General features: G+C 39.4%; 1 protein-coding gene across 8 annotated transcripts in view; it reads right to left on the bottom strand.

The window, feature by feature from the left end:
* The window catches only part of LOC149225160 (protein-tyrosine sulfotransferase-like), a 250,002-nt gene extending 229,368 nt beyond the window's left edge, over positions 1-20,634 (bottom strand). For 2 of the 8 annotated variants that reach the window (XM_089376955.1, XM_089376962.1), the window contains exons 1-3: positions 20,370-20,618; positions 19,962-20,157; positions 18,619-18,690 (exon numbers count right to left, since the gene is read on the bottom strand). In XM_089376955.1, the coding sequence (XP_089233081.1) occupies positions 18,619-18,690; positions 19,962-20,157; positions 20,370-20,412 (311 nt within the window). In that variant the 5' untranslated portion in view covers positions 20,413-20,618. Of the gene's footprint in view, positions 1-18,618; positions 18,691-19,961; positions 20,158-20,369 lie in introns of all 8 variants that reach the window. The other 6 variants (XM_089376957.1, XM_089376958.1, XR_016247643.1 and 3 more) reach the window with 5 other exon arrangements.
* Positions 20,635-26,140: the final 5,506 nt, after the last annotated feature.

The following is a 26,140-nucleotide window of genomic DNA, read 5'->3' as shown; positions in this document are numbered from 1 at the left end:
GTATCGACCAAGATTATGGTGATGATGCACCATAGGTCAGAAATACCGATTGGAATTATGATAACTAGTTAATGTTGTTGATTTACCATGAGTCAGAGTTGCTGACCAGGATTATGGTAATTGGATGATGCTAATGCTAATGATGAATTGTTGTAACCTTTTCTTAGAGAAATCTGTCAACATGATAACCTCCAGATAGCCATTTTGAATACCTCCCTAGCTACAAGGAAGTGTTGAATTTTGTAGATAGGTCAGTCTTGATAATTAATATTTTTAATCCTTGATGTATTTGTAATGATAATATAAAACTTGTTCTTCATGCTATTGTTAAAAGCAATTTTGAGGCATGTTCACGTGTCATTTTTAGAAGAGAAAATTTGAAAATTGAATTTTTGGCTCCAAACAAGCCAAGTCAGCGCTCCTCCTAGTCAAGTCAGCCCAGTCAACGAGGCACCCATTCGACCAGCCAGAAGACTATATAAAGACACTCGTCCTCCATCATTTGGACACATAATTCGGATCACACACAAAAATATATTTATGTTCATTCAAGCGAAAAAGAAGGAGGCTAGGAGGACAAATAAGTATGAACTTTGAAGATCTGTCTCTATCAATTGAATTCACACATGTGGTATTCTCTCTGTTGCTGTCCTCACAGGTGTGGAACAAAAGGACTGAGTTTCTGAGGTATGTCAGAGCCATAAGACCAAGCTTATTGGATGCTGAAGCAGACCGAATTTCTTCCCTAGCAGCGTAGACCAAGCTGAGCCTCTTGGACAGATGTTTGACTTGACTAGGAGGGAGTTGGGCCAAGTTTGTGTTGAAAAGTGTAACTAGGTTTGGCCTTCTTAATGACATATGTAATTGTGAATTTATGCAATTAATGTAAAGAAGAAAAATAAAATTATTTTTGTAATGCTTGTCTCATGGGTTTCATGAGCAAGGAATTTTAATTTTAGATAAGGCTCCCATTGTGAGCTCTTAGGATTGGTCATAAACTCAAATTGGGTAAATGCCATATATGAAGGACCCTTCTTGGGCATGTTACATATGTATGTGAGTCATTGAAAGAGTCAAAAGACCCTCCAAGGCCAAGCACAAAACTCCCTTAAAGTCAGCTTACAAAAAAGAGGACAAGATGATCTCCAAAAGGCATGTCAGCCTAGTCTCCAAATCAAGTCAGCTTATTTACATGAGCAAACTACTATAAATAGGCAACTCGACCTCATTTCAAGAATAGAATTCGGACAAGGAAATTTGAAGCTAGAAAAGATGCGAAAAAAACAAGGAGCCTCATCACCAATTGAAGAAAGGAAGAAGTCAACCAAGCCAATTTTTGATCCGTTTTAGGGTTACTCTCTTCCACACATGTGAGATTACAATGCTATCTACTACAAGAAAGAGCTGAATTTTTACAGTTACATCATGAAGGCAGATTGGGAAAGGAATCAAGTCAATCTTCAAGCCGAGTTGAAGAAGTCTAGTCTCCATATCAAGCGAAGGAAGTTGAAGGCAAAGATCTCTCAAGTACTGAATCTAGGGTTTCTGAATTAGGGTCGAAAGCAAGAACCTTACCATTATAGAAGATCATCCAAGAAGCATCAAGAAGTCATCATTGATCATCATCAACAAGGACATCACCATCAAAGGATCTAAAGTGATCTCCCTCTTTGTAGGATCAAGGATAATTCTTAAAGAGAACTATATTCATCAAGAAGAAGCTCTCTATTAACTATATCATCATCAAAATTCAAGGAGGTAGCAAGTGGAAGAAGCATCTTCACAAGTAAGTAAATTTATGTCTGAATCTGTCAAAATGTCTTCTTGCAAGGAAAGCAACAAATTGGTTGACACTTCAAACTATCTGGCATGGAAAAAAAGGACAGATTTGAATCTCATTGAAAATGAGGTTATGGATCATGGATATATCACCAAACCAATGAAAGAAGATGCTCAAGCACTTGAAAGGTTTATGAAAGGGGAAGTGAGGACTCAAAGGATTCTCATAGAATCCATAAGAATCCCCTCATTCCATATCTATCTAAACTCGACACCTCAAAAGAAATATACGACAAATTGGTAGAGTTGTTTTCTATAAGTACGGCAGGAGAAGTTATCTCTCTAAGGCAAGAACTCTACAAGCTAAGGATATCAAAAGAAGAAGGGATAGCCTCATACTTTATGAGGATATCTGAAATAAGGGATCAACTTCAAGATCTAGGAGAACCAATGTCTAACAAGGAGATGACCATTGTAGTACTAAATGCACTACCAAAGGGATGGGGTAACTTTAATTCAAGCATCTATGGGAAGAAAGAAGCTACCCCATTCCAAGATCTATGGTCCCTATGCAAAATCGAAGAAACCAGACATGTAGGATCCAGTGATCAAAATCAAGCATATGCTGCTATGACAAGGAAAAGAGGAAGATTTGGGAAATTTGGTCCTCATACAAAGAAAAAGAACATGGCTAAGATTTAATGCTATGGATGTCAAGAATATGGGCATTACAAAAGAGATTGTCCTAAGCTCAAGAAGGGCAATAACAAGAGAGGTAGAGAAGAAGCCCATATCACCAAAGAAGTGGAGGAAGCTGAAAAGAAAAATTCCAAGAAAGAGTAAGTAAAAGACATCTACTATGATTGAGATAGTCCTCCTCGCCCAGTTCTTTTCATGTTCTTGTTTTCAAGTTGTAAGATATGACTATCATGATGATAGAATGCATCATGGCATCATAAGAAGCATTAAAAGCAAGAGCTCATGACATCATCATAGAGAAGCATGAAAAATAGCAGAAGTCTATGCTGGAAGGATATAGCTCTTGGTAGCCTCATTAGAAACATAAGTGGTACTTATGGGAAAAAAAATAAAAGGTCATCTAGCACAAGGCTCATCGTACATCAGTCAAAGGGGAATATTTATTGAATGAGGATGCTCAAGATCCTCTTTTGGAATCTTCACCGAAACGTTCACCTATCAAAAGGAAGCAAGGGTTTCATCAAGAATTTCATCTTGTGGGAATTCATGGGATGATGGTATGATGACAAAAGAAGTGAAGCAGATCAAGGGATTGAAGTTCCTTCAATCAAGGAAGTTGTTGAACGAAGTCTAGATGACCTAAAGGAAAATGAGGTATGTATGCTTGTATTTGATATTGTAGAGTCATGGCATATGGTTGCAAGTAACATGGATAAATGTTCTATCTCAAGGGCTTGATCAAAAGAAAGGATCTCCTCCTTTGAAAGGATGCAAGAAGGCATGAGTCGCACATTGTCTAGATGAAATCAACATAATATGTCCTCATATGAAATATGAGGTGGTTGACAGTGATTGGAGGAACTCTGATTAGAAGTTTATGGGAAGAAAATGTGTGAAAAAAGAAGGAAAGAGATCGTGGAATATGAAACCATGAAGAAGGCAATCAACATCCGAGGACTAAGAGATTTGACTAGGATATCTCCATGAAAGATATGAAGACTCTGATGAAGTCTGAAAAAGAAACAGACCCTTGACAGTATATATCTTTTAGAGATGTGTCAATATGTATGCAAGAATCAGGATGCTGATGCGAACTAGAAGATGTCATGATAAAAGACCGTCACAAAGGTAATTTTTGATTTCATGTTCATTCCTTTATTTTTGAATGATATATGGATGGGCTTATGCAGAGCTGCCAAGGGAAGATCTATAGATATCTTCCACCCATGATGTCCATGTAGTAGGATGAAAGATCCTTAAGGAAACATGAGATGAAGAAAGTAGCATGGCGTGAAGGAAGACCAAATATGAGTTGATGGATCACTTTCCGATAAAAGGAATAAAGACATGACTAACTCATGATGAAAGTGATGGATGGTCTATGCCCTACGAAGAAGTCCCGTAAAATGTAGACTCCTTGACATAGAAGAAATATTCATGACATCAAAGGAAGGAGTTCCACAAGCAGCTAATTTTCCCATGATCTCCACCTACAGAGTTGCTGGAAGCAAGTCCTTCGTCAAGAGGGAGCTTGGGTACATTCCTTAATGGAATGGGTTGGTCATCCCTAGTTAAGAGGGAGTGACAGTTGTGGTTCTTTATATCATGTGTCATGCATCAGACTAGCACTAACAATCGTAAGTCTTAGTGAAGGCCATGAAGAGAGAGATAGACACATCATTCTTGTCTTCACTTGGGAAGACAGAATGGAAGATTGGGTAACATCTGGCATCCGATACTCTTTGAGGATGAGTTAGGGCATCTAAGATAAGAGTAGCGTAGAGGATCGATATTCTTTAAGGATTGGGAATCCAAGATAAGAATAATCCTGGTGGAAAACACCCTGAGAACGATGGGGTATGTTCTAATAGAGATAATGATGAGGGTGCCTATACATCATTGGTCTCGTGGCTCGCCAGCATTGTGCTCTGATCTTGTGGAGAGAAGAGTTGTTAGTCAAGGCCTTGCTATGTGACAATGTTGGTTGATATGATGCTATAAAGATGGCTTACCAACCCAACTCTTCTTATGAGAATTCTTCAGATTAAGAATGTCAAAGTACCATGTATGGATTATGAATACCTCCCTAGTTAAAAGGGAGTGTTGAAAAATGTAAATAGGTTCGGTCTTCATAATGACATGTGTGATTGTGATTTTATGTAATTAATGTAAAGAAGAAAAATAAAATCATTTTTGTAATGCTTGTCTCATGGGTTTCATGAGCAAGGAATTTTATTTTTAGATAAGGCTCCCATTCTGAGCCCTTAGGATTGGTCATAAAGTCAAAATGAGACAATTTCATGTATGAAGGACCCTTCTTGGGCATGTCACATATGTATGTGTGTCATTGAAACAGTCAAAAGACCCTCCAAGACTAAGCACAAATATCCCTTAAAGTCGGCTTACAAAAAAGAGGACAGGATAATCTCCAAAAGGCATGTTGGCCTAGTCTCCAAATCAAGTCGGCTTATTTACATGAGCAAACTACTATAAATAGGCAGGTCGTGTCGGAATTTCTAAGTCTAACTGTTAGAAACCCTTCATGTACTTTTCTGATTTATTTTTGCCTACTTGTTTTGATTAATTAACAAGTTATTTACCATGTAAATACTGAAAGTAAATACAAGTACATGCTCAACACATTATAGATCATCAATTGAAGGAAACAAAAAACAAGCACACAAGTGACACCGTTGTTTTTCGACCAAAGTCCCCGGAAAAACCCAATGCGGGAAACTGGTGCAACTATCTGAGGGTTTTATTATTATGCAGTTTCTGAATATAATCTGGGTGCCAAAACCGGCTCACCCAACAGAGAATAATCTTGGCAATAGTACCTCTCTACTCAGAAGCAGATATTCCGGCTGAAACCCCAGATAAACACTCTGACAACTCCCAGCTCCAATCTACCCCACGAAAACCCCAACGTCAGCCTCTAGGGACTGCATCAACCCTTTCTAGCCCAGCGTCACCTTGGCTTGCCCTATGTCAGCCTCTAGAGGCCCTGCGTCAGCCCTTAGAGCCTTTGCGTCACCCACACTGGCTCTCTAAGGCACTGCGCAGCTCCTAGCTGCCTCTGCGTGAACCGCTCATTGGCTCTGCGTCCCTCTCTCCCGGCTTTTGTGCTAATCCTCCTAGTACTATCTCTGCCTCTCTACTTCTGTATTCACTAACCCTCAACTGCAACTCTGATCACTCTTTCAACTTCCTTAGCAAACTCTGCCCAAGAAAATCGAAATCTTGATCAACTCAGTGTGTTCTCCAAGTGACCCTCAAGCCTCCTCTTATACTTTTCTCATTGACAAATCAACAGCCAAGATTAAGTCCCTAATCAACGGCTAAGATTAGATCTGGCTTGATCCATAACTTTTGGACCATTCTAACACAGTTTTATATTAATTAATATTTTATTTATTTTAATATCTCCCAAACTGTTTAGAATTTGCCCAAACCCTTGTTGGGTATTGGAGATCTCATGTGCCTTAGCCTCTCCACCAATTTTCGTAGCTAGAGCACATTTGATGCTACCCCAAATCAACACTCCCTCTTAGCGAGGATTGTGCTCTAATAATACTCCTCACTGAGTATCACCCTGATCATCCGGCATCGGTCCCTGTGCTGATGCTAGGCCTGTTGCCCATCATCTGCACTGTTGCATCCTGTACTGCTACCCATGGCCTTGCCACTGCCACTGTTGCATCCGTACTGCAACTCCCTCTGCATCCGTGTTGCTGCCCATGGCCCTGCCACTGCCACTGTTGCATCTGCACTGCAACCCCTCTCATCATGTTGCATCGTGCTGCCCATAGCACTACCACTGCTAACTGTTGCACTACAACTCAGTTACTGAGAAGTAAGTAACTGATCTCCCAACTCTGACATCTTCGTCAAGCTAGAAACACTCCTGATGCTGAAGCTCCCTCTGTCACTGACAAGTGCTCCCTCTCTGACCTTTGCACTGCTGCAACAACTCCATGCATCTCGCACCATTGCACACCTCTTTGTGCCATCCTGCACTGGTGCAACACTCCCGTGCCTCTCCCATTGTTGCAGCATGTTAGCCTCGCGTTGTCCTGGGAATCCTGCACTATAGCTCCCTTTATCGCTCCATCCGCATCCGTCTCTACTGACATCGCCAGTACTGCTACTCCTCTTCGAGGCCCCTGTAGCAAGGTCTAATCCAAGAGTCGGGTACCTCGAAGATCCTGCCCCTCATCGCATGTAGTCCGTCTGACTACAGCTCGATGTCTCTCCACTTCCGCTAAAGTGGCGTGTGAGCACTCATGGCACAGTCATCATCTATCTCCAATTCCTTCTCCGCCCTTGATGGCACAGCCTTGGTCTCGAAAGCCTTTCCTTTGCTCTTCCTTCTTGGACACTGGCTCGCAATAGTAACCCAGTTCCTCACAGTTGAAGCATTTGACCTTGGAGAGGTCCTTCTTCTTCCGTTTCTCCTACTTTCCCTCAGATGCTAGGGCAACATCCTCCTCTTCCTCCTTCTTGAATATGATCCCCTTGTCGCTGCTTCCCGCCTTGCTTAGCCTTCTGATCTTTTCTTGGCGAAGACCTGCCCACATTTCCTCCCAATCTGGAAGGGTCGCCCTACCCAATATGCTCTGGACAAACACTTCCCAGTCTTCTGAGACTACGTTCAGGGTTGTTCTCACCATCAATTCTTGATCCGACGTGGCCCCTATGGAAGTCAGCTGATCCCAGATCTCCTTCAATCGACCGAGGAAGGTGTCGATCTGTTCTCCCTTCTGCATCTGGTATGACCACAACTGATTTTCTAGTAGCATCTTCCTCTGCACGAAAGCATGTTGATACAACCTCTTTAGGGCCTCCCACATCTCATTTGTCGTATTCTTCTCGGCAATGTGTGCTACTACATGGTCCTTGACCCTGTCAAGGATGATGCTCTTGGCCCTCGCCATTGCATCCTCATACTTATCGTTATTAGCCGAGTCAACTGGGACCGCTATTGTCCTCAAGGCGAATTGCTTTAGACAGTTCCTGTCTACAACGGATAAGATTCTGGCCTTCCAGTCTACGAAGTTTGAGGCTCTATCCAATCTGTCCTGGTCTCTTACCCCATTCACTGCCATCTTGCTGCTCCTCTACTTCCCTCCTGGAACTTCTTCATGTGACTCCCTCTGAGCCTCGATTTCCCTCCTGGAAACCCTTATGCCAATGTCGAGATGCCCCCACTCCGATTGTTAGTGCAACTGCACAACTGATCCAAACTTCTTGGCTAGAAATCTTCGGTAGCAACTCCCTCCTCCTTGATCTTGCCCTGTTAGGTACTATTCTGACTACAGTACCCCCACCAGCTTCACTCTGCAGCTTACCCATAGCCTCCTAAGCTTCAGCAGACTGAAGGTTAAAGCTTCTAGGCTCTGTGCAATCCCGCACCAACAAAATCTGCACCTCCTGGCCACGGGCATCAATCCTTCCTAACTAACAAAGATGACGAAGCACTGCATAGGTCGAGTCTGCTCCCCTCTGCCACTGCGTTGATCCTCTTCCCGACTCAACCTTGATGACACAGGCACTGCATCACCCCTTCCTTGTTGCTTCTCTTCTAGGAACAACTTCTGTCACTCAGGAATAGTTGTTTTCTACTGCTGCTGCTCTGCTCGACTGATGTCCTCAGTTCTCCTGTGATTTGAAACCACGCTCCGATACCATGTTGGAATTTCTATGTCTAACTATTAGAAACTCTTCATGTGTTTTTCTGATTTATTTCTGCCTACTTGTTCTGATTAATTAGCAAGTTATTTGCCAAGTAAATATTGAAAATAAATACAAGTACATGCTCAACACATTATAGATCATCAACTGAAGGAAACAAAAAACAAGCACACAAGTGACACCGTTGTTTTTGGACTAATATTCCTGGAAAAACCCAATGCGGGAAAATCGGTGCAGCTATATAAGGGTTTTATTATTATACAGTATCTAAATATAATCTAGGTGCCAAAACCGGCTCACCCAACAGAGAATAATCTCGGCAGTAGTACCTCTCTACTAGGAAGCAGATATTTCGTCTGGAACTCCGAAAAAACACTCCGACAGCTCCCAGCTCCAATCTGCCCCACGAAAACCCCAACGTCAGCTCTTTCTGGCCCAGCGTCACCCTCGCTTGCCCTGCGTCAGCCTCTGGAGGCCCTGCATCAGCCTCTGGAGGCCCTACATCAGCCCTTAGAGCCTTTGCGTCACCCACACTGGCTCTCTGAGGCACTGTGCAGCTCCTAGCTGCCTCTACGTGAGCCCTGGCTGGCTCTACGTGAACCTCTAGCTGGCTCTGCGTCCCTCTCTCCCAGCTTTTGCACTGATCCTCCTGGTACTATCTTTGCCTCTCTGCTTCTGTATTCACTACCCCTCAGCTGCAACTCTGATCACTCTTTCAACTTCCTCAGCAAACCCTGCCCCAGAAAATTGAAATCTTGATCAACTCGATGTGTTCTCCAAGTGACCCTCAGGCCTTCTCTTATACTTTTCTCGTTGACAAATCAACGGCCAAGATTAAGTCCCTAATCAATGGCTAAGATTAGATCTAGCTTGATCCATAACTTTTGGACCATTCTACCACAGTTTTATATTAATTAATATTTTATTTTCCCTAAGTTTAGACTTAGGGACTCCATTAAAAATACAATTATTTTAATATCTCCCAAACTGTTTAGAATTTGCCCAAACCCTTTCTGGGTATTGGAGATCCCATGTGCCTTAGCCTCTCCACCAATTTTTTTGGTTAGAAGACATCCGATGCTACCCCAAATCAACAGCTCAACCTCATTTCAAGAGCAAAATTCAGACAAGGAAATCTGAAGCTAGAAAAGGTGCGAAAAAGACAAGGAAGGAACCTCATCACCAAGCGAAGAAAGGAAGAAGTCAACCGAGCCAATTTCTAATCTATTGTAGGGTTACTCTCTTCCACACATGCGAGATTACAGTGCTCTCTACTGGAGGAAAGAGCTGAATTTTTACAGTTACCTTGTGAAGCCAGATTTGGAAAAGAATCAAGTGAATCTTCAAGTCGAGTTGAAGAATTCTAGTGTCCATATCAAGCGAAGGAAGTTAAAGGCAAAGTCTCTCAAGGATAGAATCTAGGGTTTCTGAATTAGGTCCGAAAAGTTGTAGATCTATCCCAAAGGACCGAGATCTTGAAGGGTAGCCGAGAAGGAGGAAAAGGCAAGAAGTTTGACTATCGTTGACTCAAGGACGAAGATGAAGCTTTGTGTCTTAGTCTTGGAATGGCAAATAGGTCAAGGGTATTGGTCTTGGTATTCATCAATTGAAGTCTCTATAAGAAGAAGAATTTGTTTGGGTTTTCCTCTCAATTGGGAGAGGTTTTGGCCTTGCCTGACGGCCTACATTTTGTATCTTTTGTCTCTTTATTGTTTATGCATTGGTAGTGTAACAACCCCGGGTTAAACGTTCATGTAATAAAAGTTAATAAAGGCAAAATAAGACCATGGTTAAGGGACACTTATTCCAAGTTGAATGTTGTGCAAAGATATCCTAGTGGGCATCACATGTTGTGTTTATGGCTAAAGGGAAATTGGAAAAGGCATTAAAAAGGCAAAAAGGTATTTTTGGCATTTTATTTATGAAAATAAGGGAAAATAGGAGAAAAGGGAGGTGAAAGGTCACAGATTGCATGTGAGGAGGAAATTGAAGGAAAATAACGGAAAATTGAAGAAATTAGAGGCATGAATAATAAAAAGACCTCAAAGCATCAGTTGGTAGCTTTTTGGTCGCCTTTTGTCAGTTCATTTTCAAAATTAGTCTCAAAGAGGAGAAGAGCACCAAGAGGAGAAGAAGATCAAGCAAAGCAAAGGAAGGAAAGCAAGCAAAGAAAGGACAAGGAAAGCAAAGATCAAGTAAGGAAAGGTTTGTTCAAGCAACTTCAACAGGAATACTTGCAGGGAACGGATTGCATGTATGATTTCCTAGCTGGTTTTGACATGCACAGTATGTGCATGTTGGTATTTTGTTCTCTTGTTGTCGATGGAATGGTTTTGTCGGGTTTTAACAGTGGTCTACACCCTTGCCTTGCCATTTCCGAATAGCCATGGTGTGATGGGATTATTCTCAATTTTGAACTTTGGAATTGTCAGATGGTTTCGGAATCCGAGGCGAAGGTGGTCTCAGGAAAAATCCCAAAGGCCTAGGAATCCCTTGACAGGTAATGGAGGGATACACGATAAAGCATGAACGTGGAGACAGGAAAATTTCTCAAGGATGGTGAAGGAATCCAAAGGCATTCCAAGCTCGGTTTGGTTCTGTGATCTTGGGACCAGTTTAGGTAAGATCACGGTATGGTGAGGGTGGAGGTGGTTTAACCTTTGGATTCCCTTGGTTGTTTATGGATTGATTTATCCATAAGATCCCACATTCATGCTTGGAATATGGCACAGGGGTGACTGGCTAAAAGAAAGATTTGGTTCAGCCATGTCTATGGTCGGGTGGTTTGTGGAAGTGTCGAACCTAGTTGGCTCTTGCCTATGTTATGGCACGAGGGTGACTGGCTAAAAGAACGATTTGGTTCAGCCATGTCTATGGTCGGGTGGTTCGTGGAAGTGCCGAACCTAGTTGGCTCTTGCCTATGTTTAATGAAAGTTAAATTCTCATGCTTTGATTGGTAAATGTATTTGTTATTATGTGGCTTTAATGGTTGTTCTCTTATTGATATTGATATGGTTATATGTTGGTTATAAGCATGGTTATATGACATTTCTCAGTCGTGGCTCTTTTCATGTTTTCACTCATAACTGAAAGAATAATGGATACAAGAGCTAATTGATGTTCAAACATCTAATGTGAGAAGGTGGTGACCCTCCTTGTTAAGCCTCAGATGAGTTTTCAGTCCCTTATATTCAGACTTGCATTCATGACTTGTAGGTTGCATATCTACCAAGTGCTTGACAGAATGTCAGCCCCGGTTGGGGATGGTCAAGTCTAGTCCTGGTGTCAGTTTTTGGTTTACAAGCATTGTCATAGTGTCAATTTTTGGTTTAGAAGCATTGTCCTTATGTATTTTATGAATTCTGGAAGTCACATGGATTTCTGGGCAAAGGCTTAGCCCCAACCCTGGAAAATAGCCTTAAATTCCACAGTCGCTGGCACAACACTGGCAGGAAAAGTCCACAGTCGCACTCATACAGGCTCATGGGAGCGACTAGGACCCACAGTCGCATGGATGCCTTGGCAAGGGAGTGACTGGGGGTGAAACTCAGGGAAAAGTTGAGTTGTCTCAGGGGATGGACTCCTGGAGGGGTTGGGATACTCCTGGAGGGTCTGTGGCACCTAAGGGAAGTCAGTAAGGTCTGTTATGTCGACTCCATTTCCTTAAGGTCACCTAGGAGGTTGAGTCTTGTCATAGTAGCCCCTCATCTCATGTTTACCCCGAGGAAGTCGATGAAAGTGGTTAGATATGAAGGGAGGTGTGGTTATAGGTAGTTGCTTGATGAAGAACACAATAATAATCTAAGTAAAGAGAATATCCTAGTCTAAAGAAGTAAAAAGCATTCACAAGCAGTTATCATAAGAAGAGAAATCACCTAACCTTGATGCCCTAGATTTCTTAACATGGTATCAAATCTAAGGTGAAAAAGTCAAGGAAGGGCATCTTATCAAAGGACACTCAAGGATCAAATCTCGAGAAATACATCAAATCAAATCTAAGAAGATCATCTTGGAGTCAAGATCTACAAAGAAGTATCAAAACCCTAGATCGAACAAGAAGCCTACACCAGCAACAATCTTGGGACCCTCAAGTCATCTCAAGAGACAACAAAGACCCTACTCAAGTTGGACTTATAAATCAAGTTTCTTACTAGAGAACCAAGATCAAGGACATTGTCATCATCTTCAGAAGTTTGAAGGCAATTTCCTCTCGTTGAAACAAGGACCTTACCATTGTAGAAGATCATCCAAGAAGCATCAAAAAGTCATCATTGATCATCATCAACAAGGGCATCACCATCAAAGGATCTAAAGTGATCTCCCTCTTTGTAGGATCAAGGATCATTCTTGAAGAGAACTATCTTCATCAAGGAGAAGCTCTCTATTAACTATATCATCATCAAAATTCAAGGAGGCAACAAGTGGAAGAAGCATCTTCACAAGTAAGTATATTTATGTCTAAATCTATCAAAATGTCTTTTTGCAAGGAAAGCAACAAATTGGTTGGGGCTTCAAACTATCTTGCATGGAAGAAAGTGCTTTGATACCACTTGTTATAGATCTGATATGAAAGTATAAGACAATGCAAATAAACCCAAGAAATAACAAGATCTTAATATAGATAGAAATGGTTCACTTTATTGATCAAACCCTTAAGGTAGGGTACCACCATATATTCACTCCTTAAGGAAGGAGAACATTCCACAAGCCATATGCCTATTCATACAATAATCCTTGACATCCCTCAATGTGGAGTCTCTAGCCTCTTTATAGGCCTCATACATATAATACCATGGGTCATTACCATGGTTCCCTCAATACCATCTATCTAATACCATGGGCCCATTACATTATTACTAACTACTTGTGGTCCCTTACATGATGTGGGTTAACCACCTTATTTATTACTATGGCCCATCCCATTATTATATTATTCCCTTGGGTACCTCCCTTTGTACCCCATGTTATCCCCCCTAGGTATATAACAGAAAAGGACAGAGTTGAATCTCATTGAAAATGAGGTTATGAATCATGTCGAAGGATCTATCACCAAACCAACAAAAAAAGATGCTCAAGCACTTGCAAAGTTTATGAAAGGGGAAGTGAGGGCTCAATTATATTCCACAGATTAGCAATCACATGTACATAAAGTAAAGTGCAGATAGAACATTAAACGATCGACAGAAAACAAGCCAAGACAAGAGACACAAGATGTGGCGACTAGCCAGGGACAAACCCCACAATGTGTGGGGAAACCCTTTGATCAAATCTTCTTTTATCTTCAATAACTCAGCAGAGAGAAATAGTACAATAAATCTAATTTATATCAGCAGTAGCAAACCCTAGATCAGCAACATTAGCATTAGCGGCTTCATCATCAAAACTAGGGCAGTCAATATCTCACAAACCGACTATCAGATCGGCTTGATTCCACCACCAAAAGTTGCAGCCTTCAGAGGAGGTTCAGATGAACCTACAACGCAGATCAGAAGAGGAGGTTTGATGGTCCACGCTGGTCAAACTTTGGATCTGCAGTTGCAGCTTCAGTTTCAGCAGCTTCCTTCAAACTAGGGCAGTCAATATCTCGCAAACCGTCTGTCGGATCGACTTGATTCCACCACCAAAAGTTGCAGCCTTCAGAGGAGGTTTAGATGAACCTACAGCGCAGTTCAGAAGAGGAGGTTTGATGGTCAACGCTGGTCAAAGTTTGGATCTGCAGTTGCAGCTTCAGTTTCAGCAACTTCCGGCTTCACGTGTGAGAGAGAGACCCTTTTCTGCGCAGTAGAGAAGAGACTCTTTTCTGCGTAGTAGAGAGAGAGAGATGTGATGAGATGAGATGAGTGAGTCTAAAGTCCTCCTGTATTTATACACAACGTTGGTGTTTGAATAGATGCGACTGTTGGGCTTCTGAGCCTACATGAGTTGTAGGTCGGCTTGATAATAATTCCATAATCAAAATAAATTCATATCTCCATGAATACTTATCTAAATCGGATGATCTTTATATCAATCCTACACCTCTCGACGAGAGGAATCTAATAAAAATATTATCAGCCATGAATAAGATGACGCACATGAAGTTGAACTATTTCGGTTGTTTTAGTGCTTATCTTGTTGGGAATGTGTTGTAATGGTTGTCATTGCTGTCTCATCCTTGTGGACTATTCCGCAGGATACTGGACATGTTTTTCCTTACTCATCGATTATAAAGACCATCGCATCAGTTGTGGACTATTCCACTGGATGTCGGACATGCCTTTCTAGTTTGTGTGTCTCATCCTGTGTGGTACTATTACCTCTCACTTAGAGACTCACTCCCCCCCCCCTTTTGCAGTAAGAGAACCTAGACACAGTTGCGCTGCCCACTCACCTTGTTATTCAAAGAAACCACTACATCACTCTCCCGTGTTGACAGCTAGAGCCAAGACAGATCTTTGAGGATTTGACAACCAGGCCTTTATACTGGATGATGGCACTCCTACACCAAGCGGTGTGAGGTCTAATTGGGACTTCATATCAGGGAGATCCCCTTGGTTGACGGATTTTCAGCACCATCAACAGAACCTTACAATGAAGATTCCATCAAAGAATCTTGAGGATCTTGCATATCCTATCTTGCATATATTAACTTTGACAAATGTATGACGAGCCATGTCCTAGATAACTTCTTCCTTTTTCCATGAGGTTTCCAAGAGATATATCCTACATAGTTGACTGCCATAGGTTTTGTTCCAGACATCCTTCATGTTGCCTATGACACGAGCTCTTCTAATGCTTCTATCATGATACCATACTCTAATATGATGCATCCTATCGTATTTATAATGCTTCCTATCCATAATTTTACACAACATAAGAGTACCTAATAATGAAGGAGATTATCTCAGTCACAGTAGAGATCTCTCACTTCCTCCTTCTTAGGCTTCTTCGTCTCGACTTCTTCCACTTCTTCGGTAATATGGGCTTCCTCCTTATTTCTCTTGTTATTGTCCCTTTTAAGTTTAGGACAATCTCTTCTATAGTGCCCATATTCTTGAGATCCATAGCACTGAAATTTAGCCATGTTCTTCTTTTTTCTTTTGAGGACCAAATTTACCAAACTTCCCTTTTCGTTTTGTCACTGTTTGACCCCTTTCACTTGATCCTTTATCACTTTCTCCCTTCAACTTGTTTTCTTTTGCCTTGCATAGAGACCACAAGTTGTTGAATGGGATAGCTTCCTCTTCCTTACGAGCATTAGATACTAGGTTACCTTGTTCATTAGTCAATGCATTTAGAAAGATGGAAATCATTTCTTTATCAGATATCATCTCTCCTAGATCTTGCAGTTGAGTTCTTATTTGAGATGGCTTTTGAGAGACATGAAGATATACCTTCATCCTTTTATACCTTCAATTATATAGATCAGATCTAAGTGATATGATCTTTCTTATTGCACTTTCAGAGAATAGTTCTACCAGCTTATCATATATCTCTTTTTATGTCTCCAGCTCGACTATATAGGGAATGAGGGGATATTTGATAGATTCATTAAGAATCTTTTGAGCCCTTAGATCCCTTTCCATGTATTCAGATAGTGCTTGATCTTCAAATGGTTTGGAGACCTTTCCATGGACATGATCAATGACTTTACTATGTATATACTTCTCTTCCATGCAAGGAAGTCCGATGGCCCAACAAGCTTATAGTTCTCCTTGCAACATGAAGTCATTTTACTAGATTAGATTATAGAAGAAAAAGGTACTTACTTGTTAAGTGAAAGTAGAATCTTCAACTTGATCCCTTTGTTGATGATGATTGATTAAGATATCTTAATGCTTCTCGGATGGTCTTCTTTTAAGGATAAGGAGAACCTTGCTTCAATAGAAGATGATGACAATGTCTTTAGCCTTCAAGATACTTCAGCTTCTTTGATGGTGAATGAGTACGGATTAGAAATGATTCTAGGGTTTCGACTTTTTCCCTGCTTCTTCCTTGATGATGATTCCAAGACTCTTGCTGAAGTAGATTTCTTCGATCTAGGGTTTTGGTATGATGTGGATCTTGAACTTTCGCTTTGGTATTCTTTGTCTCGCTTTGATCCCTTTCTTGAAACTCGATCCTTGTGTGTCTCCTTGATTAGATGCCCCTCCTCGATTTTAGCAACTTAACTTTGATACCATGTTGAGAAATCTAGGGCATCAATAGATAGTTGATTTCTCTATTTATGATAATTGCTTGTAATAGACTTTTGATTTCTTGATTATGACCTTCTCTTCTTGAGTTATTATTGTGTTCTTTTCATCAAGACAATTATCAAATCATGAACAATAAGGAGACAAGAGCACAGTATATAGGCTTGTAAGCCAGGGCCAAAACCTCTCACTGTTTGAGAGGAAAACCCAAACGAAATTCTTCTTATAGATCTTCAATTGACGAATACCAAGACCATGACAAAGACCCTTGACACTAGGGTCCTCCCTAGACCAAGTCACCGACTTCCTCTCCAATGTTGTTCTTCCTCTTCTCCATCTCGGCTTCCTTCAGACTTTCGGCCTCTTCCTGTAGGTCTGCAATCCCTCTTCTTGATCACAGAAACCCTAGATCAGATTTGTTCCTTGAATAGTTTCTTCAAGAGGGAGAACCTTTCTCTATCTTACTCGACTTACTTCAGCAAAGATTTCTATCAAAACAAGAATACTTCTAGATGACTGCAATCTCCGATCCTCCTTTACCAACTTCGAGCATGTTATCTTCCCACGTGTGACGATATACTATGCCCAAAACAGTCCTTAATGATGCCTCTCTCCTTCGCTAACCTTCCTTTGTTCCTCATTGGCTTGGAGGCTTCTTCAACAACGAAGAAGTCTTGTAAAATGTAGACTCCTTGACAAAAAAGAAAAATTCATGACATCAAAGGAAGGAGTTCTACAAGCAGTTGATTGTCCCATGATCACCACCTAGAGCGATGCTGGAAGCAAGTCTCTGGTCAAGAGGGAGCTTGGGTACCTTCCTTTATGGAATGGGTTGGTCATCCCTGTTGAGAGAGAGCGACAGTTGTGGTTCTCTATCTCATGTGTCATGCGCTAGACCAGGACTAACAGCCATAAGTCTTAGTGAAGGCCATGATGAGAGAGATAGACACATCATTCTTGGCTTCACTTGGGAAGACAAAATGAAGGATTGGGTAAACATCTAGCATCTGATACTCTTTGAGGATGAGTTAGGGCATCCAAGATAAGACTAGTCGTAGAGGATCAATATTCTTTGAGGACTAGGAATCCAAGATAAGAATAGTCTTGGTGGAACACACCCTGAGAACCCGGGTGGGGTATGTTCCAATAGAGACAATGATGAGGGTGTCTATACATCATTGGTCTCACCAGCATTGTGCTCTGATCTTGTGGAGAGGCAGAGTTGTTAGTCAAGTCCTTGCTATGTGACAATGTTGGGTTGATATGATGCTATACAAATGGATTACCAGTCTGACTCTTCTTATGAGAATTCTTCAAATTGAGAATGTCCAAGTATCTTGTATGGATTATGAATACCTCCCTAGTTAAAAGGGAGTGTTGACCCTGGCTGATGACCTACATTATGTTTCTCTTGTCTCTTTATTGTTTATGAATTGGTAGTTGTTTGATGAAGAACACAATAATAATCTAAGTAAAGAAAATATCCTAATCTAAAGAAGTATAAAGCATTCACAAGCAGTTATCATAAGAAGAGAAAATACCTAATCTTGATGCCCTAGATTTCTCAAAAGTTTGGCCAAGTCTACTTTGTTGGTCAGTGATTGACTACAAGATCTAGGCATGTCTCTTGTTGAACTGAAATTTCTCTAAGGAAAAGGTTGTTGGGTTTTTCCCCATGTGCGTTTTCCCAAGGTAAATGTTTGTGTTCTTGTTTGGCTGTCCCTTTACGGTCTTTCTGGCATTTAGTTTCTACTGTTATGATCTTCTGTGTAATTCCTTTATGATGAATATGAATGCAAGAAAAGAGTTTAGAAGATCCTATTAAAAATCAACATAAGTTACCCATCCAACAACAATGTTTATATCCTCTGGCTGTGGAAGTGGGTCCAACTCCCTCAAAGGTAGGTCTTCGTTGTCAAATGTTGATGGCTGAGTCTCCAGAACCCACTCTGACATGATATTGATTTTACTTTAAAAGAAAATAAGATTCAGTGGTCTCCATCATTAGCTGAATGGTTCCATATGGAACCAGCCAGTTTGGTAAGGAACCAGCTGGTTTTGGCAATTATGGCCAGTTCCATATCAAACAGCGGGCTCTGGTGCAACTTTGTATTGCTTGCTAATTTGAAAGCTCTAGGTTTTCCATATCATAGCAGTTAATAATAACTCTTGCCTGTTTTAACAGACAGATTAACCAACAATCATCTTTATCTATTGAATATTCTTTCACATACTGATAATACTGCTTTAAGTAAATGAGCATATGAAATCTTACCTTGGATCAAACCGAAGTTTGTCATAGGACCGTGGGCACTCCTGATTGTGATGATACAGGTTTCGCAAAAAGCTGCAAGAAGCAACAAACCTTGATGTTTAGAGCTCAAACAACTTTATGCCACTACTATGATCTAGTATCTTTTATTTTTATTGAGGAGAGCATCGACAGCTTACATTCACAGACTTGACATACAGCTGTACACATACAGCTAAATGAACATTCATTATTTTCACAGAACCCCAGAATCAAAATCCATTGGAGACATCTAGACAGGGTGCTGGTGCAGGTGTGGGTACTGGGGCAAGATAACGCATAAGGGTTCAAAAATATAGTGCCTTTATCAAGATTAAAGTTACCAGACTGAAATAACCAAAGAGTGAGGATTGACTAGTTATCCCAAAAAACTCACAAGTTAAATCAGGAAAATTCAAATAAAAACACTAAATCTCAGGATAAAAGATATTATGCATTCATAGTTAGCCTTGCAACGCTTAGATAATGCAGATTTTCAATAATAACTCGTCTCAAAATACAAAGATGATATTATATACTGTAAAAGACCCTGGACACTGGATGGTTGACAGGTCTGCTGGTTGTCTGCTGCGCTAGCATGTTAGAAAAGCAAGCAAAATAATTGATCCTTTTCTCTTTCTGTCTTGCATACACAAACCACCTAGCAAATCAGACTTCCAAGTAAATTTGGCTTGTGATAAAAGAGAATCTGAGTCATACTCATAAGCCAAAATCACGAATATCACTAGAGCAGAATCCGTCTTGGAAAGACTAACTCAACTCAGTTTCCTCAAGGAGTGGAGTCAAACTCGGGAATCGGCTCTGGCCCCGAAGAGTCTAGTAATACTGGATTCAATATTAAGCAACTCATAACCCTGATCATCGTTCCTCTATATAAATTAGCAATTGCAAAATAACATCCGTTTGCCACCTGTTAAAGGGTGATTTGGAAATTGCGGCTACTAGTGAAATTTTAAGCAAATAGACCATGATCATGGAAAATTTGTAAGCAGTTGGTGTGGATCTCCCAAGCCGCAGAAAGAATGCGAGTGCCCAATAAGTATAGAGTTACGATTCAGCCCTTAACTTTACCAGCTCAAAATCACAATTCTACATGAAGAATGCATTCAACGGCAGTTTTTCTTTTTTTTTCATTTTGCAAAAAAGGCAGGCAAACTAGTTGTCACCTTGCAGGTAAGAGAAGCCATCATGATTATCTATCAAACATCCTAGAGACGCATGACAACTCTAATACCTGGCAGATTTTATTTGCTATGGACATTCCAAAATGCAAATAATAATAGAAATGTATAATTATAACAACTCACCAGTGAAAATATGTCGTGCCCCCAGTCTTTGGAACATGGAGGAAAAACAGCAAGTCCTTTAACAGCACCCTCTCCTGCTCTGTTCCTCCTTCGAGTTCATGTAATGATTCATCAGCCCATGTCTTAACAATGGCTCTGCAGTTCCCATAATCATCATAATTCCTGGCAGCCAATACACTCTTCCCTGCAGCAGATACTGATAGGAGGCAAAGGTTTCATTCGTTTTCGGCAGAATGCCCGTGTCAAAAAAAAAGAGGAAAAAATTGCAAAAGCTATCCAGAACAAAATAAAAATAAAAGGCAAGTTTCGAAGAATTTGAAAATGAGTTCCAGAGATGCTGGTAAAAGACAAGTTTCGAAGAATTTGAAAATGAGTTCCAGAGATGCAGGCGATTAGAGGTCAGCTCACCTGTTAATACAAACAGCAGTACACTGAGAGCTGAAAAATTCATGGAGAAAAATATAAAGAATTAAAAAAGAAGAAAAAATAACTTTGCGTCAATAGGTCTGACAAGGGTTTTGCAGAGCGTTTAACCCTTTCGATATTGAAGTCAGGACTTCTGCACATCAAGAACCATCGAATTCGCTGCAGCCTGCGTTGTCCAAAATTTCGCTTCTTATAAATTTCGCCTTGAAATAAGACAAGGATCGCAGCAGGCCGCTTTTCGCTCCCCACTTTCCACCTCTGACGTGGCGGTGTTGCCACTGTGGAATCCGACGTGGAATGAATGTCAAATAAGGGATTTTTGGGGGAACGGAAAATCATTTTAGTTAATATTTAATTGTAAGCTAGGGATCTTAGGTCAATGGTTGATTGAAGGGGAACAAACATTTTAGAATATTCTAGTGGACGGCTTTTCGGTCTCACAGTGGGTCCCACATGAGGGATACACCTGCATGGAGGTATTTAAGGTCTTGTTTTTTCTATAAAGGAAAAATCAAGAGTCAAAAGATACCATTAATGTGAACAAAACACAATCATAAACATAAAAGAATCTCATCATAATTACAACAATATTTGCATATCTAACCATCAAATATGTGTATGAGAGAGTTGTTTTTAATTTGATTTTTTGGTGTTGGAATTTGGCAGAAAAATTTAACGTGAAATTTTAATTTATTTTATTTAAACGTTTTTTCACTGTATATATCGATTTAGTATTTTGAAAAACTTTTAGGGCATTTTTATTTGGCAGGGATTACCCATCATGCTTGTTATTTCAATAAATTCTTGTCAAATTTTAGAGAAATTAGACCCGAAATATCCCCCAGAAAAATTTCCAAAAGATCTCATTAAAACAACTTAGTTAAGGACTAATTCTCATCAACTTCGTTGTCGAATAGAGCGCTGGAAAAGACCAAAAGAAGTGTTAGAGGAAAGAGTACACATTTTTTGTTCTTCCCGTGTAGAATGTGAGGCCTTCAAAGACCGCAGGGAAAATTATGCAGATATGCTGGCAGAGCTAGCTCTTGGTATAATCTATTTAGCAAGGGGTCTCTCGAGACACTAGGAGCATTTATATCGAAACTTAAAAAAAAAAACAACAACAACAACAAAAAACAAAAAAATTTAAATACATCAAACAAATAAAGAAACCATTTGTCTTATAAACTATCTTTAACCAAACTTTAAAATAAATTATTTCTTTTTTATTTCTTTTTATTAATAATGTGGTAAAATTAAAAATAAGTGAAAATATAAAAGCCATTAAAAATAAAAAACAATTTGTGCCATCTTTCTTTTTTCTTTTTTTTTTCAAAAGGTGGAAAAACCTATCAAACTCAGTTTGTCAAACCAACAGTGAGGACAACCATCTCTGGCTGCTATCCGCGAATGTCAGTTGACACATCACTGTTATCAAGGAAAACCACGCCACCTGAAATAACCCGCTGGTGGTCCGTAAGAGAGCAGTCTTTCACTCCTGCCAGATGCCTCTGGGTCTTGGGCCGTTAACCTGTTTCCTTACGTCCGAGGAAGACGAGCTCTTAGTCAAGCAGAAGCAGTGTTAGGGCATACTCCAGGGCCGAATTTGTGCCATCTTTAATCAAATGTTAAAATAATTTATTTCTTTTTATTAATAATGTGGTAAATTTTAAAATAAGTGAAAATATAAATGCCATTAAAAAGTAGAAACAATTTGTGTTATCTTTAACCAAAGGTTAAAATAATTTATTTCTTTTTTATTTCTTTTTATTAATAATGTGGTAAAATTAAAAATAAATGAAAATATAAAAGCCATTAAAAATTTATTCACGTGTAACATAAAAGTATGTCATTATTATACTTACAATCAAGATAATTTGTGACATATGAAAAATTTATTGAAGTAAAGATATACAGCAATATATGCTATTGTAAGAGGAATGGTTTTAAATATGATATTGAATCATAATTATTGATGATAGTTCTTTAGTAAGTGGGTATTAATTATTGATGATAGTTTTGGAGTAAGTGGGTAAAATATTAGATTGTTTCGGAACATTAATGATATTTGGAGTAAGTGGGTATTATTGCATTGGTGTGGAAAATTGTATTTTGTTTTTTACATTGATAAAGTTTTTTTATTTTTGACATTGATAAGGATGGTAGCAGACTTTTTTATAAATTATTTATGTGTTATAATTATTAGTTGAGATTTATGGAGTTTTAAATTTATTTAGAGTTATTTTAATTATAGATTTATTAAGTTTTGAAATTGAAATTTGTTGAGATGTAAAAAAAATTTAGAGCGAAAAGAGATTTGATTTTTTTTGTTTTTGGTAGATTCAGAGTTATAATGGATGTAGACTACTTTTAATTATTAATTTTATTTTTTTATTTTAATCAATTTTTTAGAGTGAAAAAAGATTTGATCTCTCTCATTGTTTGGTAAATTCATAGTTAAGATAGATCTAGGTTGGCTATTTTTATTTTTATGTAATTTGAGCGAGTCAAAATGTTTAAGTAACAAAAAGGATATTACAACATCTCTTCCATATTAAGTTGGAGAGCATCACTCACACGATTATTAGCCTAGATCAATTTTAACTCCGGATTTATCAAGCACCAAAGAGGGATCAAATCTCTTTTCACTTTAAAAGAGGTTTGCACCTCAAGAGATTTGATCCCTCTCTACCCTAGGTAGATCCAGAGTTAAGATGGATCTAGGCGAGTAGAATGTGTGTGTGTGTGTAGACACACACACAATATTTCTTCTTACATGAGAATACAATTGGCAAAGTCATGGTTGTCAAAACTTGGAGCCCAAAACCACCAATTGTAAATTGACAATTTTACCTCAATTTTATTTTAATTATTAATTTTATTTTTTTTAATCTCTTCCATAGTGAACTTCGTACACTGGAGTTAAGATGAAGTTAAAATGGATCAAATTCCAAATAAATAAGTGCCCCCCTCTCTTTTGCAGAAGAAAGAGCCACAAGTCTCATTCATGCAAGATTATCATGAAAGTATTAATTCATCAAATCACTATGGACGCACATCATTGTTTAAGGAGGTACAGTGTGGAGGGTTTAGTATTATAGCTGATATCGATCTCTAGGGCGTGCCAAAAGGAGGAATCATGAATCGCAATCCTATGGATTGGACTCTCTCGAGTGGGAATTTAAGGAGCTCGGGTGTGGCTATTAGTAAGAAATATGGGAATAGTCCTTTTCGACTATAAATTGGGAAGTTCAATACTGGATGGATTGATGGCAATGGGTGGGAAATGAATGCCATTAGTATGGGTAGCCATGGAATGCCCTTTCAAATCTTTAATGTAAGAGTGTGGTTTAGTTGGCTTTTGCCTTCCCACAAGATATATCTAGGCCCATTGACTGAGAATTGTATGCAAAAATTAGTGTTGATTTGGGGATCTCCTCCTTTATCTTTGGCCATGGGATAGAGGCAATAGCCTTCTCTAGTATGACCTGTAAGTGGAAAGTGCTATTGAGATATGGTTTATCAAATGTATGTTCTTTTTCAAATTTCCTAAGTCTTGTTGATATTGTCTATGTTCAAGCTCTCTTTCTTATATAGTACCCTTTGAGGTTGTTTTTTGTTTTGGGTCGAAATTGCATTAAAAACAAACTTTGTGGGGATTTTGAGAGCCAATTTAGTAAGGATTGGTGACTGGAGGATCTTTTGCGTCTCTATTTCTATGTTTTCTTGGGCCTTTTCAATTTGGTGTTGGACGAAACTCTATTGGAGTAGTCTTGTTATTACTACTAGAATAGAAAGAGTGGGAGAAATGGCCCAACGAAACACTAGCATAAGCATGCAAGAAGAGTTCTAGGTAGTAAGTCAAGATCTCTTAATGGTCATGGATAGAATTTTGGAACTTCGGCTAAGACTTGCACGATTGGAAGATGAACGTGTTGCCATAAGGACTCAAATAAAGGAGTTGTTGCAGATAATTAATGGAGGAAATCGACCTCCATTATGCCATCATAATCAGGAGGAGGTGCAGCCTCCAAGGACTACCTTTGATCAGTAAAGAAATGATTAACAGGTTTGCAACTTGCTCGACCAATTTTGGAAAAATTATAAATGGAAATTTTTCGAATTTTCTCCTCTTATAAGGAAGAAAAAATATGTAGTGATTTGGAAATGGTCAAGAGGTCTATGCATACCTCAGTCATTCCATCAACCACTTTTTCAATAGTTGTAGCTTGATGTACATACATTGAGCAATTAGTCCAGTTTTTTAATGTTAATACAAATCATCAGTTGCAATTAAAAATATAAATAAATTTAAAATAAAATGAGAACCAATTGTAAATTAATATGTAAATGTGATAACAATATGAAGATATCAATAGAATGCATAACTCTATCCAAATTCAAATTTGTCCTTCTTTGATAACGGTGAAAGACTTGTAACCATCCCTCCCAACATTTACCCGCTTTTACAAGCTCTCTAGTGTAAATGTGAGTTGAGTGTTACTATGACATGACCCAACCTCCAAGTTCCAATTATGGAAGTGGAGCCTACAATCCAAAAATTATTGACACCTCTCGGGAGAACTAAATCACCCAGAAGCCAGTGTACAACCTCTAATGATCAGATGCTGAGATGGAACTGCTTTTCCACAATCTTAACACCCCAAACGCACCCACAAAACAACATGCATGCAATTATGAAGCTATAACCGCACTCATAAGCCTACTTCCATTCGGTTATGACCTAAATTTCCCAATTTAGTGCTAGCGGTTCCGAGATCTGAGCCACTTTTCTCGGGCTAGTCTCCAGACCATTGCCTAGAACTGCATGTAACTTTCCATAATCATGAATGAGATGATAACAATGTCAAATATTCAAACTTGAAGAAAGAACTTGACCTAGACTGCCTAGTACACATTAGAAATTTTGTCAAACATATGGTAAACATGTAAGTTACAGATCATGAATGCATATCTAATCTTAAATCTTTGAACTACATCTGAGAATCACCAAGAAGGTCTAATACCATCTTAAGTAGTTCCAACAACACTTGTTAACCCATGCATTCATTAACCATTCAAATCCTTATCAAATCATGAACAAGAGCCATAGCTAGAGCACATTGTAGAACCATGCTTAAAACTAGTATAGAACCAAAATATTAACCATGAAAAATCAGTCATAAAATCAACACAATAACAAGTATAATTGCCCATAGATCACAATAGATAAATAGCTCTTATTAACATATTCAAAACCCAACCAATTCAAGGACTTCCACGTACCACTCGACCATAGATTGGGTTGAACCAAATCTTTCTTTTAGCCAATCACCCTTGTTCCATATTCCAAGCATGAATGTGGGATCTCATGGGATAAACCAAGTCATAATCAACCAGGGAATTCATAGTTTAAACCACCTCCACCCTCAAGCCAACATGATCTCACCCAAACCAGTCCTGAGATCACAGACGCAAACCAAGATTTAATGTCTTCGAATTCCTTCACCATACCTTGAGGAATTTTCATGTCTCTGCCCACTTGTCAAGGGCTTCTCGGAGAAAACCATCTCCACCCCCAACCCTCGGGGAATTTTTCTGAGACCACCCCACCCAGTTCCAAAACCTTTCGCAATCTAAAGCTAAACCAAGACTGAATCCCATTACACCATAGTTATCCAAGAAATGGCAAGGCAAGGCTGAAACCACTATCAAACCAGGGAAAACCCATGTCAATGAAAACAAATGAACCAAAT

The sequence above is a fragment of the Pinus tabuliformis genome, chromosome J, assembly GCF_031772625.1.
Source record: "Pinus tabuliformis cultivar Carrire ecotype Pingquan chromosome J, CPIR1, whole genome shotgun sequence".
In the NCBI taxonomy this organism is placed as follows: domain Eukaryota; kingdom Viridiplantae; phylum Streptophyta; class Pinopsida; order Pinales; family Pinaceae; genus Pinus; species Pinus tabuliformis.
Note: the sequence above shows the minus strand (reverse complement) of the source record. Positions and strands in the feature narration are given on the sequence as shown.